Raw genomic sequence first — 14,219 nt, forward strand, 5'->3', positions numbered from 1 at the left:
ACACTTTAGTTTGAACACGGATCCCAATGATAATGATGAAGCTTCATAATGTGTAACTCTTTCTAATTTATTAATAGTATGCCAGTTACTAAATATAATAGTTATTTTCTTAGTAACTTATAGATAGTTATTTCACTTCAACTTAGTGGCAATGGACAGGGCACATAGTTCGAAGAGCCGATGGCCGTTGGGGTCCCAAAGTGCTGGAATAGCGACCCCGCACTAGTAAATGCAGTGTTGGTCGAACTAACTGACGATTTTAAGCGAGTTGCAGAGATTCGCTGGATGCAGGTGGCTCAGTATCGTGATGTTTGAAAGTCCCTACAAAAGGCCTATGTCCTGCAGTGCAGTCCATCGGCTGCTATGATGATGATGATGAGTTATTTCATATTACATAGAAATAAATCTATTATCTGAAGAATTTAAGTTTTAGAATTTACTTTTGCCAATTTCTAAATATTTATAACGTTTTTTTCGTTATCTTCTAATAACGTCTGCCAAAATATTTCAAAATTAAATATAGGAAGTTTATAGTTTTTCGTACCCGTAGATAGTGTTTATCAGTTATCAGAAATCATGAGTGCAATAATAATCATTTACATCATTGCGAAAATTAATGATTAAGTCCCTGATAAGATCAATACCAATTGTTGTACAGGCACTGATTGTATTGATAAGGGATTTGTTTATAATAGATGCGTTATCACTATCGTGTTTAGTATCGAACAATTTCAAATTAATGTTTGGCCACAAAATGACAAAATTTTTGTTTGTACTGTGTGTCTTGGCTGTGTGGTGTGGCTATGTATCTGCTAAAGACAGTGAGATTTTTGCATATACAATTTGCAATCGATTTAGTTTTAATGTTTTTTTTTTTATTATATGATGTTTGTGCCATCAATGAGCGTTTTTTGACGGCCTCCGTAGCGCAGTGCTATGCGCGGTGGATTTACAAGACGGAGGTCCTGGGTTCGATCCCTGGCTGTGCCGATTGAAGTTTTCTTAATTGGTCCAGGTCTGGCTGGCTGGCTTCGGCCGTGGCTAGTTACCACCCTACCGACAAAGACGTACCACCAAGCGATTTAGTGTTCCGGTAACATGTCGTGTAGAAACCGAAAGGAGTGTCGATTTCATCCTACTCTTAACAAGTTAGACCGCTTCCATCTTAAATTGCATCATCTCTTACCATCAGGTGAGATTGTAGTCAAGGGCTAACTTGTAGAGAAAAAAATTTTTTTTTAATTTGTTTTTAATATTTTTTTTTGCACTAAACGTGCAAAAAAGTGTTAGTTAAATTTAAACTTTATTTCAACGCTAGCAATGTCAACAATAGTTTGATAGTAAAGCGCTACGCTGCGCCAGATATGCGTCGGCCTTTAGAAAGTTGTTTGTACTATTTTGTTTATGTTTTTAACTATCAGGAATCTAGGATACATATAGATTGGCTTTTTTAAAGAAAAAAAAATTATTATTCGAAAGGAAAAATAAAAATTTATTACTCGTATTAGTAATACTGAAAAATATTAGGGTTAGTTTTTTTGTAGCTTTTAAGATGGAAACTCACTTTACATAGTACAAATGACGATGTACTCTATCTACGAGTATACAGTATATATCAACGATAATAATTAATCAATTATTATAATAGTACTTGTTAATTATCATAATAGTACCCATTTGTTTGTATATTAGCTACTTGAAGTTGTTAATAGTACTTATTGGACTAGTGGATAACAGTTGCTTTCTCAATGGGAATTATTATTTTTTGTCTAAGTCTATTCTTACTGAATTAAGGAAAAAAGAATAATGAGTTAATACAAAATTACTAATTTGTGCTCTTGAGATATATCAGCTTTTCTGTTACAACCTTATTTTTGTTAAAAAAAAATACAAAAAATAATGAACAACAATTTTGTTTACTCTTTTCCCGATTTTTAAAAAGCTCTGTTATCTATAAAAAACAGAAGTGAATTTTTTCTCAAACATATTGTAATTTTTTAACCGACGTGCAAGAAGGTGGATGTTCTATATTCGGATGCATTTTTTTATAGAGGTAGTTGTGTGTTACTATGGGACTTGGGCAACGTACAGGAACGGCGACGGTCAATTCGACGTCGCTCACATCAACACCGATCTGTGTACACACCTCATTTACACCTTCGTTGGAATAAATGACCAAGGAACGGTTATTTCTTTGGACCCCTGGCTGGACTTACCGGATAATTGGGGAAGAGGTAAGTTTTGTTTTTACATTTTTTTTATTAATTGCCTTTATTTAGATTAACTAAGCCTAATAACAATATTTCAAAACAAATATAAAACTTAAAATAAAAAACCTATACATCTCGGGATGAAGTGATAACTTTAACCTTCTGCCATATGAGTGAGAGAAAGGGAAGCAAGACAGATGCGCCGTAACACGGTACGTTACGTAGCGGTTTAGATTTAGATTTTCTGAAGTTATAACTTCAAAAAATCTAATACCTAGGCATTTGTAGATTACTAAATATTTTCTGTTGGCAATTGGAAAAGGCCTTTACGTTTTTTTCTCTGATTTTCTGATCTTTCTTAAGTCCTAGATTATTCCAATCACTACTCTGACATCATCACCCCCCATCTCTTCTGCGCAGAACAAAAATAGTTTTAAATAACTTAGAGGTTTCTACGCATTAGTTTTTTTGCGACAGGTTAATAAATTAAAGTAATTAAGTTTGAATACGTACTTACAAACTTCTTCATTTTAAATTTTCGTTTACTATTTTAATATACCGTAAGTTTCATTTTTGCAATAAAAAGTATGATTAGTCTCTTCTAAAATTTTTCAACATTGAATTTGGCCTAAACACGTTTCGTAGCCTAATTTAAACTTAATCTTGACAATACACAGACAAAAAATAATATACGCCTACAGCAGGATGAAATGAGTTTTAATAAAAGTATTTTACAATTTTCAGATAACTTTAGAAAATTCAATGCCCTAAAACAATACAAACCTAGCCTTAAAACCTTATTGGCTGTTGGAGGATGGAACGAAGGATCAGCCAAGTATTCGAGGGTAGGTAATTACAATAGGCAACTTAAGCTAACTTGTTCTAATATCTATACAAATCATGCTCACGTGGAATGATAGCAGGAATAGTGAATTCTACCAGGGCAATTCTTTGCACAAAAACTACCCCTTCTGTCTGAGGTACCCCTTCTGTCACCAGTCGAGGCAACTGGCCTCGGTGAAATACCCTAACCTTACCTTATCAGCCGATAGACGTCCACTGCTGGACATAGGCCTTTTGCGGTGAAACTCGTAGAATTTTTTGGCACTGCAACCCCATGGCCTTAAGTGTCTTAATCGGTTTCAGCTTATTCTACTGAAACCGGTAAGTGGCACAAGTATGCCCCTAAATTTATCCCATCTGAGAATCAATCTCACGACCTCAAGGTTGATTGTTGATTGATGTTTGATACCCTAACAGTTGTGCTTTCCAAAGCACAGATGAACACCGCCATATGCCCAATTTTCTGCTGCTACTGAGAGTGATAGAGCAGTGGATATGACCTCTACCTCCGATTCCGAAGGGTGTGGGTTCGAATCCGGTCCGGGGTATGCTTCTCCAACTTTTCAGTTGTGTGCATTTTAAGAAATTATAAATCACATATTTCGAACTTTCAAACGGTGAAGGAAAAACATCGTGAGGAAACCTGCATATCAGAGAATTTTCTCAATTCTCTGCGTATGTGAAGTCTGCCAATCCGAATTGGGCCAGCGTGGTGGGTTATTAACCCTTCTCATTCTCAGAGGAAACTCGAGCACAGCAGTGAGCCGAATATGGGTCGATAATGATGATGATGACTGAGAGTGAAATTTTCCTAGAAGATACACTCAATATTTCATCCAACCGTACTCGGAAACACAATTTGTTACTGCATTGTTTAGGCCCCTTAGGCATATTATAGAGTTGTTCATTCTAGAAACTTAAGTAATTTATTTTGCGCATGTTTAACAGATGGCCGCAAATCCCACACTACGCCAGAATTTCATCACGAGTGCCACCAATATGGTCCTGACATACGGTTTCGATGGGTTCGACTTAGATTGGGAGTATCCCAATCGTCGTGACACCGTCTACGGGAAGGCTGACATCGATAACTTCACCACCTTGATGAAGGAGTTGAGAGCAGAGTTTGACAAGCACGGTCTGTTGTTGAGTGCTGCCGTTGCTGCAGTAGGAAGCGTTGCTGTGTTGTCTTATGATGTACCAGCTTTTACACAGTGAGTTAAGTTGGCGGTGTTACGCCTCCGTGCCTCCGAGAGCATATTAAGTCGACCGGTCACTATCATTCACATCTGATAATGATCGTTAACGAATTCAATATCACTATCCTAAGCCCGCAAAACCGCATTGGAGTTGTTTGGTGGGTTTAAGTTCTATATCACCTCCTCTATAGTAGTGGGTGTTAAAATAGGCTAATAATGATGACACACTGAGTTTACATATGAAGAAGAAGTCTTTATTTGGTACTAAAATAGTTTTAACCATGTCTATTAGAAATACTACGCGATTCCAAATTGGTTTCAAGCCGCCAGCATCCAGCGGCTCCCTGCAACTCGAGATATGTCAGTGACTTAGGTTCTTCTCCCGATCTTCGATATTTCTAATTCGATCACGTAGAGAAACTCCAAGCATAGCTCGCTCTGTCACCTGCTAATATTACTTGTTACGAGGGCAGTTAGCGACCTGGATTATGTGCTCGATCCAAAATGTAACTAGATAAGCAGTCACAAGGTGCTGGAATGGCGACACCGCACCGGAAAGCACAGTGTTGGTCGACTGCCCACTAGTTGGACCAAGGACATCAAGCGGGTTGCAGGAAGCCGCTGGATGCTCGCGGCTCGAGACAGTTTTGTTTGGAAGTCCATGCAAGAGGCCTATGTCCAGCAGTGGACGTCCATCGGCTCTTAATGATGATGATGAAGCTCTATTTAAATGAAGATGACACTTATGTTAATTCTGAATCTTGTTTATACATAATTAAATAAACTATTGGATCTTGCAGTAAGTAAAAATACACCTGTAAAATACTTACTTCTTTTCGGTACTAAGCCTTACTACCCTTACTGGTTTAGTTATTCATCGTGCATTTCCAGTCAAGTGAGCTTCCAGCAGAGTACCTATTCGTACCATTTACCTGTCATAGTTCAGCGAATCATAGTTCAAATGCAAAGCGTGTCCGTTTTGTGGCCGATAAAATTTCGTTCTAGCCTTTTTTTAGTGAAAAGCGAATAGTGCGCGCTTTTAAAATCTTTATTTTCCGTAATATATTTCGCTTTTTGCATTTTTGAACGCGAATTTTTTAATCTCATCGCTGGTAAGGTAGGTATGTAACTACGTATAGCGCGTACGTATATTATTATGTATTTTTAAAAATTAAACGCCTGCATTGCTTAATTTTTTTGTCCATTTATTAAGTCATGTCGCATATAGCATCACTGTTGGCCACGGAGTAGGGGTACGGCTTATTAGCCACGGCCAATATGGCGGCAACCATAGTTTTAGTTGCCTCGTGGTTTTAAACAACAAAACAATATTTTTTATTAAAATTGTTTTTGTCTTTGTTTATCAATATTGTCAAACAATATACATGGTATATTAAATACAGTTCATGTTACTTGGTGGAGATAATAGTTATGTTACTTAATGGTATTTTTTTTTTAAATAACTTTTTAATAGTTTAAATAAATATATTAAAAACTAGTTGACGCCCCGCGGTTTCACCCGCGTGTTTTCCGTTCCCGTAGGAATATGGGGATAATATATAGCCTATAGCCTTCCTCGATAAATGGGCTATCTAACACTGAAAGAATTTTTCAAATCAGACCTGTATTTCCTGGGATTAGCGCGTTCAATCAAACAAACAAACTCTTCGGCTTTATAATATTAGTATAGATATTAATTAATCAATTTACAAATAATTAATATTGTTTTAATCTGTTTTTCATTCTAGGTATGTAGACTTTGTAAATCTTATGACATACGATATGTACGGTGCATGGGATTCAGTGACCGGACATAACGCTCCTCTTCACAAAGGGCTAGGGGATGAAAATGTTGCCAAGGAAAACGTCTTCACCGTCGATCTAGCTGTCGAGTGGTGGCTTCAACAAGGTGCGTCAATAAATCTTATCTTTATAGGAGAGGAGCCCAAGAGGCGATTTTGGGATTTATTCGAGCACGAAAGATGAGCATAAGGATACCTTGTATGTTGTTGTGAAATTCAACTATGAGCTCTTAATACGGGTACGTTTAGGGCAAACAATAAAAAAATGATCATCAGAAATTCTCAACTAGCACAGATTAATCTAAAAGGTGTGCATTTCCAAATTTGAGCTTACCCTAAGAGAGTACAAATAAAACCATCATAATATTACCATATTTTCCTGTATTTCCGGTTTCCTCAAGCCAAAGATATTAAAAATTTATTTTAAAATAAGTAGCTGTTTTCCCACCACTAAAAGAGGACATACTTTAAAACCTATTATAATTCTTCCTATCATGCAATCCTACTAAATGTCATAGTATGTATAGGTCCAACGCTCGAGTTAATCCATGTACCATTTTGGGCTCCCCTACCGAAAATATTATCCTAGTGTTTAATCTTAATTACAATTATATCCTAACTTTGATAAATTACTTGTTTCCGCCACGGAGATCACGACCTACCGAATCCATCATCCACAATTAATCTATTAGACGGATCACTCGCTACTATTTTAGTTGGGTTTGGGTAACAAATCACTTCTAAACTTTATTACGTTAATTATAAATCTGAAAGATAGACTAGGCCTGAACAGTTTTGTATTTATTTTACTACTATCGGAACTGTGTGGTACGACGATTCTCTTTCTACGATCGCAAAAGCTTCGAAAACTAGAAAAATGTATGGGAATGACAGATCTATATACGATAGCAAATGTCATTCCCATACATTTTTCTAGTTTTCAAAGCGTTTGCGATCGTAGAAAGAGAAAAAGAATAGAAACCCGAGAATCGAAATCGTGTCACTTGGCTACAGGGACTGGTTTCTCCTGCGTGGTACCCATTCCCCATTTCCCGTTTGTTTGTTTGAACGCGCTAATCTCAGGAATTACTGGTCCGATTTGAAAAATTATTTCAGTGTTAGATTAGATAGCCCATTTATCGAGGAAGACTATAGACGTATTTCCCGTATTCTCACGGGATCGGGAACCACGCGGGTGAAACCGCGTCAGCTAATATTAGTATAGATGTAAAGAAAAGGTGTCTCCTCCGAACAAGCTACGACGCTACGGATATTACGTAGCCGCTTGGTGTCTTTGCTTATAGGTCTGTTTTGAGCTTAAGGTCAACTATAGTATGCGCGTTATCATCTGAGTCGTCCGGTCATAAAAGTCAAAAAAGATAGGAATGTGCAGCGCGCCTACCTGCGCACCCTAATTATCGATAAACGGCTACCTGCGCACGTGCTAATGATGAGTCAATAATGATTTGGACGATTCTGATTGGTCGGTTTCTAATGTAATTGCATTGCGTATTTTTTTTGCTATAAATGTGTTTACTGCAATTAAATAAATACATTCATGTGTTACTCGTTGCGCACTATGGATACTTTATTTTCTAACGTTGATCTGAAGAAATTACATGGCGATATTAGCCCTCAAGCTCGAACACTGATTCACAACGTATTCCTGTTTCTCAATGAATTGAAAAGTGATCCGAATAAAGTGGCTTCTCTAAATTTCAACAAACCACGTGAAATGGCCGCATTTGTTTGTGGTGTGAGCAGAGCGACAGTGGACCGAATCAAGACGGAAGTATCACAATCAGGCAGTACCTGTATACCAAGAACAAATTTTAAGAAACCACAAACCGTCACTAATATTGACGATTTTGATAAAAGTGTGTTGAAGCGAACTGTAGCTTCATTTTATGAGAATGGAGAGTATCCATCCGTGGCGAAAATTTTAGAAAAATTCCGTGAACAATTACCCGATTTTAAATGCGGCAACACTTCAATGAGAATACTACTGAAGGAGGTTGGGTTCCAGTATAAGAAAAATAGCGAAGGACGTAAATATTTAATGGAAAGAACTGATATTGTTTGTGCTAGAATGGACTTTTTAAGGAAATTGGATTTACTTAGAAGAACTAACGATCAGCGACCACGTTTCTATCTAGACGAAACATGGATTAATCAAAACCATGCAAGAAAGAGGATGTGGCTTGGAAGCAACGATGAAGGAGGTTTCAAGAATCAGCCTGTGGGAAAAGGCCAAAGATTAATAGTTTGCCATGCGGGTTCTGCAAGGACTGGCTTCGTTCCAGATGCGAAGCTAATATTTAAAGCGGTGAAATCAAAGGATGCTGATTACCACACAGAAATGGATGGCGAAACATATATGGCATGGTTTTCCGAATTCCTGAATCTACTTGAAGAGCCCTCAGTTATAATTGTCGATAACGCAAGCTATCATTCGATACAGTTGGAAAAGATACCCACAAGAAACACGAGGAAAGCTGAAATTCAAGAATGGTTGACAAAGAAAAATATTCCATATTCCAGCAACGAAATTATTGAAGAATTAATAAGAAAAGTAAAAGCCAGTAACCCGCAGAAGGTCTACGCTTTAGACCATCTGGCAAATGAACGAGGTCATGAAGTAATAAGGCTCCCTCCATATCACTGTCAATATAACCCAATAGAATTAATTTGGGCACAAGTAAAGGGAGAAGTTGCGAAGAATAATAATACCTTCAAGATAGCAGATGTCGAAAATCACCTCCACCGAGCCATAGAAAATGTCACACGAGAAGACTGGGCCAAATGTGTTAGGCATGCCGAAGAACTTCAAAACAAAGATTTACAAAAAGCTCTAATTAGAGATCACGCGCCGCTTATAATAAATTTGGCAGAAGACGAAGATTCTGATGATGAAGACTCAGATGAAGATTAATTTTATTTAGTTAATAATTATATAATATGAAATATGTATTATATTAAATCAAATATTGTTAATTTTTTTAATTTTGTGAACAAGATACGATAATAAACTTTACTTATCGATAATATGTCTTTCATTGTTACACCCTTCACTAGACGGCTCCATAAGACCCATAAGTGCAAGCGAGATAGATATAGAGAAATGATTTATGGCCCTAAGACTCAGTTGTTAACGCGCGTACTATAAGCATTATCTTTCTTTTCAGGATGTCCAGCAGACAAGTTGGTGCTGGGTGTACCACTTTACGGTCGCACGTTCCAGCTGTCCAACGCTAACAACAACGGAGTCCGCGCACCAGCCAGTGGTGCTGGTATTGCTGGCACCTGGACCGCCACCAGTGGATTCCTTGGATATAATGAGGTAAAATCACAATAGCTCCTTGGTATTAAAGATGCTGGATCCAAATCACAGAGATATGGGGGTGGAATATGGAAATAAAAGAAAAGGTTTATTACATTCAAAGACACTGCTAATAAACATCTTTTTAAATATTGTATTGATATTCTTATTTTTTTTTATTATTAAAATAAAACTTAATACATATTGTGTAACCCATGCCTGACAGATATTAGTTTGGTAAGTTTTTTTATATTGCTTTTGACAAGCACCAAAGAAATATCTCAATAATTTAATTATACAGATTTTCTTGTGATTTTGTTGCTATGTAATAACAAAAACATATTATGCAATTACTCTTTTTAAACTAATTATGATTAATTTCATATACCTACTGACTAAATCTTTGATAATAATCTTTCATCACTAATTCGATCTTGTTTTTTTTGTCTAATTAGTATTGATTAGGAAGTGCTAATTGGCTTGACATTTTTGTTTAAATGTGATAACTTGTGTTGACAGATAACTATTTATTCTATGTTAGTATCTGTGTATGAGTGCAGGTATGGATGTTTGTATTAGGAACTACTTCGTTATCAACCCATATTCGGCTCACTACTGAGCTCGAGTCTCTCATAATGAGAGGGGTTAGGCCAATAGTCCACCACGCTGGCCAAGTGCAGATTGGAAGACACGCAGAGAATTAAGAAAATTCTCATGTATGAAGGTTTCCTCACGATGTTTTCCTTCACCGTTTGAGACATGTGATATTTAATTTCTTTAAATGTACACAACTGAAAAGTTAGAGGTGCATGCCCCTGACTGGATTTAACCCACACTCTCCGTAATCGGAGGCAGAGGTTATATCCACTGGGCTATTTCGGCTCTGAACTGGTATTAGGTATGTATATGTATTCATTATGTATGTTTAATTTTGACGTCATTTGAAATTCCAGACATATTTTACAGCTTACACTGCTTATTTGTGGGAGTGGCAGACACTGGTGTTTAATTATTTTCCAGATTTCCCGTGACATTTCCCGTACTCAAATTTTTTGATTTGTTAATAAATTTAATCTGTATTTACAGTTTTGTCTGAAACTCAAAACAGAGAATTGGGACGTGCGTTACGATCACTTGGCCAAGGTTCCGTATGCCGTTCAAGGAAACAATTGGGTTTCTTACGACGACCCAGCTTCTATAGCGGCTAAGATACAGCACGCCTTACAATACAACATAGCTGGTGCCATGGTGTGGAGCATAGAGACTGATGACTTCCGTGGAAAATGCGCTGGAGATTTCCCCTTGCTACGAGCTGTCAACGAAGCGTTAGGGAAGTATTCTGGGAATAATAACCCTTCTCCTACTACAACGACTACTCCTCGACCAGGGGATACTACAACTATTTCTCAACCAGCGGTTACTACAACTACAACAACTACTACAGCCGGTAATTTAAGTTTATTGTTTAGTTAATATAATTTAATGGATGAATAATTCCGATAGATCCTAGAGTGTTATAAATTATAATGTACACGCCTAAATGTGCAGATTTATTGAAATTTTAAAAAAATCACAATTAAACGTGCCTATAAATAATCTATGTCCAGCAATGTGCAACCATTCGCTAATTGATGATGATTAGTTTAAATATAGATACAGGATATCATTAGTAAAGTTTTATAGGTCCACTCCAAAGTGCTACCTTACCACCACCAAACCAGACCTGAGCCAATTTAGAAAATATAAAACATCTAAAACAGACCCGAGTTAGGGACCAAACTCAGGACCTCTCTGTCGAGAACCATAGTACCATTAACTACGCCAAAGAATTCCTCAAAAAACGGAATATATATATACCTATATCGTCATACTAGCTGACGCCACGCGGTTTCTCTCGCGTGGTTCTCGTTCCTGTAAGACTACGGGGATAATATATAGCCTATAGCCTTTCTCAATAAATGGGCTATCTAACACTGAAAGAATTTTTCAATTCGGACCAATAGTTCCTGAGATTAGCGCGTTCAATCAAACAAACAAACTCTTCAGCTTTATAATATTATTATAGATGTATACACTTTTTAATTGTTTTAGCACCATCGACCTCGGTTTGCCAGCAATCAGGGTACAACCCTAACCCCCTGGACTGCAACAGTTTCTACGTGTGTGTTGTTGTTGGATCCGGCCAGTTTGTAGCACACCTCATATACTGTCCCGCTACGCTTCATTGGGATCAACAAAACTTACTGTGCAACTATGCTCATATGGTGCAATGTAGCGTTTAATCGCACCGATTTTGATTAAAAGTATTATCATTCATAGTTATAGTTTCATTTTAGCTAGTCTTCCTAATATTTACTCTCTTCATCATTTAATATAGTGTAGGAAATAGTAGTCTGAGACGGATATGACGTCACTCAATCTCGTGTTGGCTCGTGCCGACGCTAGGTGGCGCGACTTGTTTCTGTAAAGAGTAGGGATTTAGAGAGGGGTAGCGATCGATTGGCGGCCACGACGATATAAGAAGCTCGTTTTACGATTGGCTTCAGTGTGCTCGTGGCGTTCGAGCCGTCCACAATACTTGTTGTGTAATTCTTTATGGGTTACTTGAGATAGGCGGGGAGAGTGACTTGAGTGTAAAAGGGGAGTGTTGGTTAACTGTCAAAGGCGCCTTTAACCCTGCACACAACGTTCTCAAGTACGTGACTCCACTCAAGGTCATTCTCTGCCATTCTAGGGTCTTATTTTGGTTACAGTTTGATTTGGTAATTAAGTTGTCCTGACAAATATTGTGAATCATAACTTTTGTTTGTTTTTCTCTTTTTTTAATCCACTTTTGATGCTAAAAATAGTAAAAGGGAGTTTGAAGATTAGGCCTAGCTTCGACCGCCATGTTGATATTGTAGTCGCAATGTTTTGTAAATCGCATTTTCGGAAAATTCTAAATTGTGTCTGGCCATATGGCCCACTACTACACATTAATGACGCTTCCTCAATGAGGCTAGTTAAATCTTAAATTAAAAGCAAAATATGTCCATAAAATGTTTATGATAAATACATCTATACCTACTAATATTTTAAAGAAGAAAGATTATTCTTTGTTTCTTTGAATCGGTTTAATAGTTTTATTCAGACTAGAAAAATTCTTTCACCGTCAGAATGGTAGGTAAATTATTCCTGATCAATATAGGCTATAATTTATCCCCATATTTCTACGGGAACGGGAACTACTCGAGTGAAATTTGCTTGTCTGCTAGTAAAAAACAAGGTAGTTTTAGTATGTTGAGTTAACTTATTATTACTATTACTATTATTATTATTACTTCACTTTTAAATTTATTAACGACTAGCAGATGAAAATCGATGTACACTTTTGACCCCTTCTATTTATATTTTCGTATGAAAATATTTTATATTTTATATATGAAAAATACAAAACCACAAACCCCCGGCCGAAGGCCGGTGTAAAATAAAGTGCGAGGCTGAAGGCCGCGCGTTTTTATTATTATTTTAATGTATTTTTATTTTACATTAAAATAACAAAAATACATTATTAATTTATTCTTCATCCAAATAGAATAACAACAGTGTATTTTGACGGTGTTTACACAAATGCTATGCTAAGATTTGGGTCTCATTCAATCTCAAACGGTTTAGATGTTTCAATTGTCTTATTCAGAGTTCTGCCTTGAGGGCAACTGAAAAGGTGAGGTTAAAGCTATTTCCATGGTAAATGGTTCATAGAGCCTTTATGATGTACGAATAATAAGATCGGGTATAATATTGTTACTCTAAGGTTGGTAATATTTAAATTACTTAATTTAATCTTAATCTTAGAAACGTTAAAGTTTGTGTAGATATAATAAGGATGTTTACGGTAGGGGTCAGATTTTGGTGATTTTAGTATTTTATCATAAAAAGATTAACCATATATCCCCCCCTCTTTCTTATAAAGAATACTATGTCACCCCTCATGAAACCGGCAAGCATAGATAATTTTTTTTTCAATCAGATTGGTAGTTTCAGAAATTTAGAAACCTATAATAATAGTTTAGACATTAAGATCGACAAATGCCTACAATTGTTTTATCCTAATTTTCGGAAATTTCGTAAAATACCTACATTTTCTTGCGATTTTCATACATCGTTTAATTTTGGTTTGTACAATATCTGTGTACCGGAACACATGGAGTTAAGATCAATCTTTGGTAATCTATAATTCCTAAAGTTATGCAATAATACGAGTATAATATGTTACATTTATAATATAGTATAGGCAACTGCTAATGCGTGCAGCCTTTGAGATTTTTTTTGAAATTTTAATAACTTAAAATTCCTTTAGCTATATTTCGTGAAATTCCAACAAAATCGTAAATATTCTCTTATTATTATTTTTATAATATTCCCAAGATTCATACAGCCTATGAAGGATCCATTTCCGTTCAAATAACGGGATAACAGGCAACCCCTTTTCTGACAACGAATTGACCTTTATCATCTTTGACATGGAATTCAATATCGAATCTACTAGAAAAGGTAAAGAAAACAATCGCCCTATCAAACATTATTTATTATGTTTTAGGCCAATAGGAGAGTTGGTTGGATAAAAAAGGTATATTATTGCTAGTCTATAAATTCATTGTAACGCCTTCTAATGGTCGGTAGGTTGTGTAGGTTACTAACCTACTTAGGTTATTAATTACTAGCAGATGCCCGCGACTTCGTCCGCGTGAAAATCGATGTACATTTTCGAACCCTTCGCCCCTTGTATTTACATTTTCGAATTTTTTATATATGAAAAATACAAAATCACAATCCCCATATAATCAAGTGTGCGTTATTTTCGCTT

At 36.4% G+C, this 14,219-nt stretch overlaps 1 protein-coding gene across 1 annotated transcript; it reads left to right on the top strand.

Annotated features, from left to right (window-relative positions):
• The first annotated feature begins 699 nt into the window (after positions 1 to 699).
• LOC112044412 (chitinase-3-like protein 1) lies at positions 700 to 11,658 on the top strand. Its single transcript, XM_024080256.2, has 8 exons — positions 700 to 821; positions 2,052 to 2,234; positions 2,955 to 3,055; positions 4,002 to 4,267; positions 6,001 to 6,161; positions 9,240 to 9,394; positions 10,460 to 10,820; positions 11,465 to 11,658. The coding sequence occupies exons 1-8, from the start codon at positions 740 to 742 to the stop codon at positions 11,653 to 11,655; spliced, it is 1,500 nt and encodes a 499-aa protein (XP_023936024.1). The 5' UTR covers positions 700 to 739; the 3' UTR covers positions 11,656 to 11,658.
• The last annotated feature ends 2,561 nt before the right edge of the window (positions 11,659 to 14,219 follow it).

The sequence above is a fragment of the Bicyclus anynana genome, chromosome 2 (genome assembly GCF_947172395.1).
Source record: "Bicyclus anynana chromosome 2, ilBicAnyn1.1, whole genome shotgun sequence".
Taxonomy (NCBI): Eukaryota; Metazoa; Arthropoda; class Insecta; order Lepidoptera; family Nymphalidae; genus Bicyclus; species Bicyclus anynana.

Excerpts from the sequence above, each read along its gene's own strand:
- LOC112044412 (XM_024080256.2), top strand. The coding sequence starts at position 740 with ATGTTTGGCCACAAAATGACAAAATTTTTGTTTGTACTGTGTGTCTTG. Across the intron at positions 4,268-6,000 it reads GATGTACCAGCTTTTACACA|GTATGTAGACTTTGTAAATC; the intron begins GTGAGTTAAGTT and ends TTTTCATTCTAG. Across the intron at positions 6,162-9,239 it reads CGAGTGGTGGCTTCAACAAG|GATGTCCAGCAGACAAGTTG; the intron begins GTGCGTCAATAA and ends CTTTCTTTTCAG.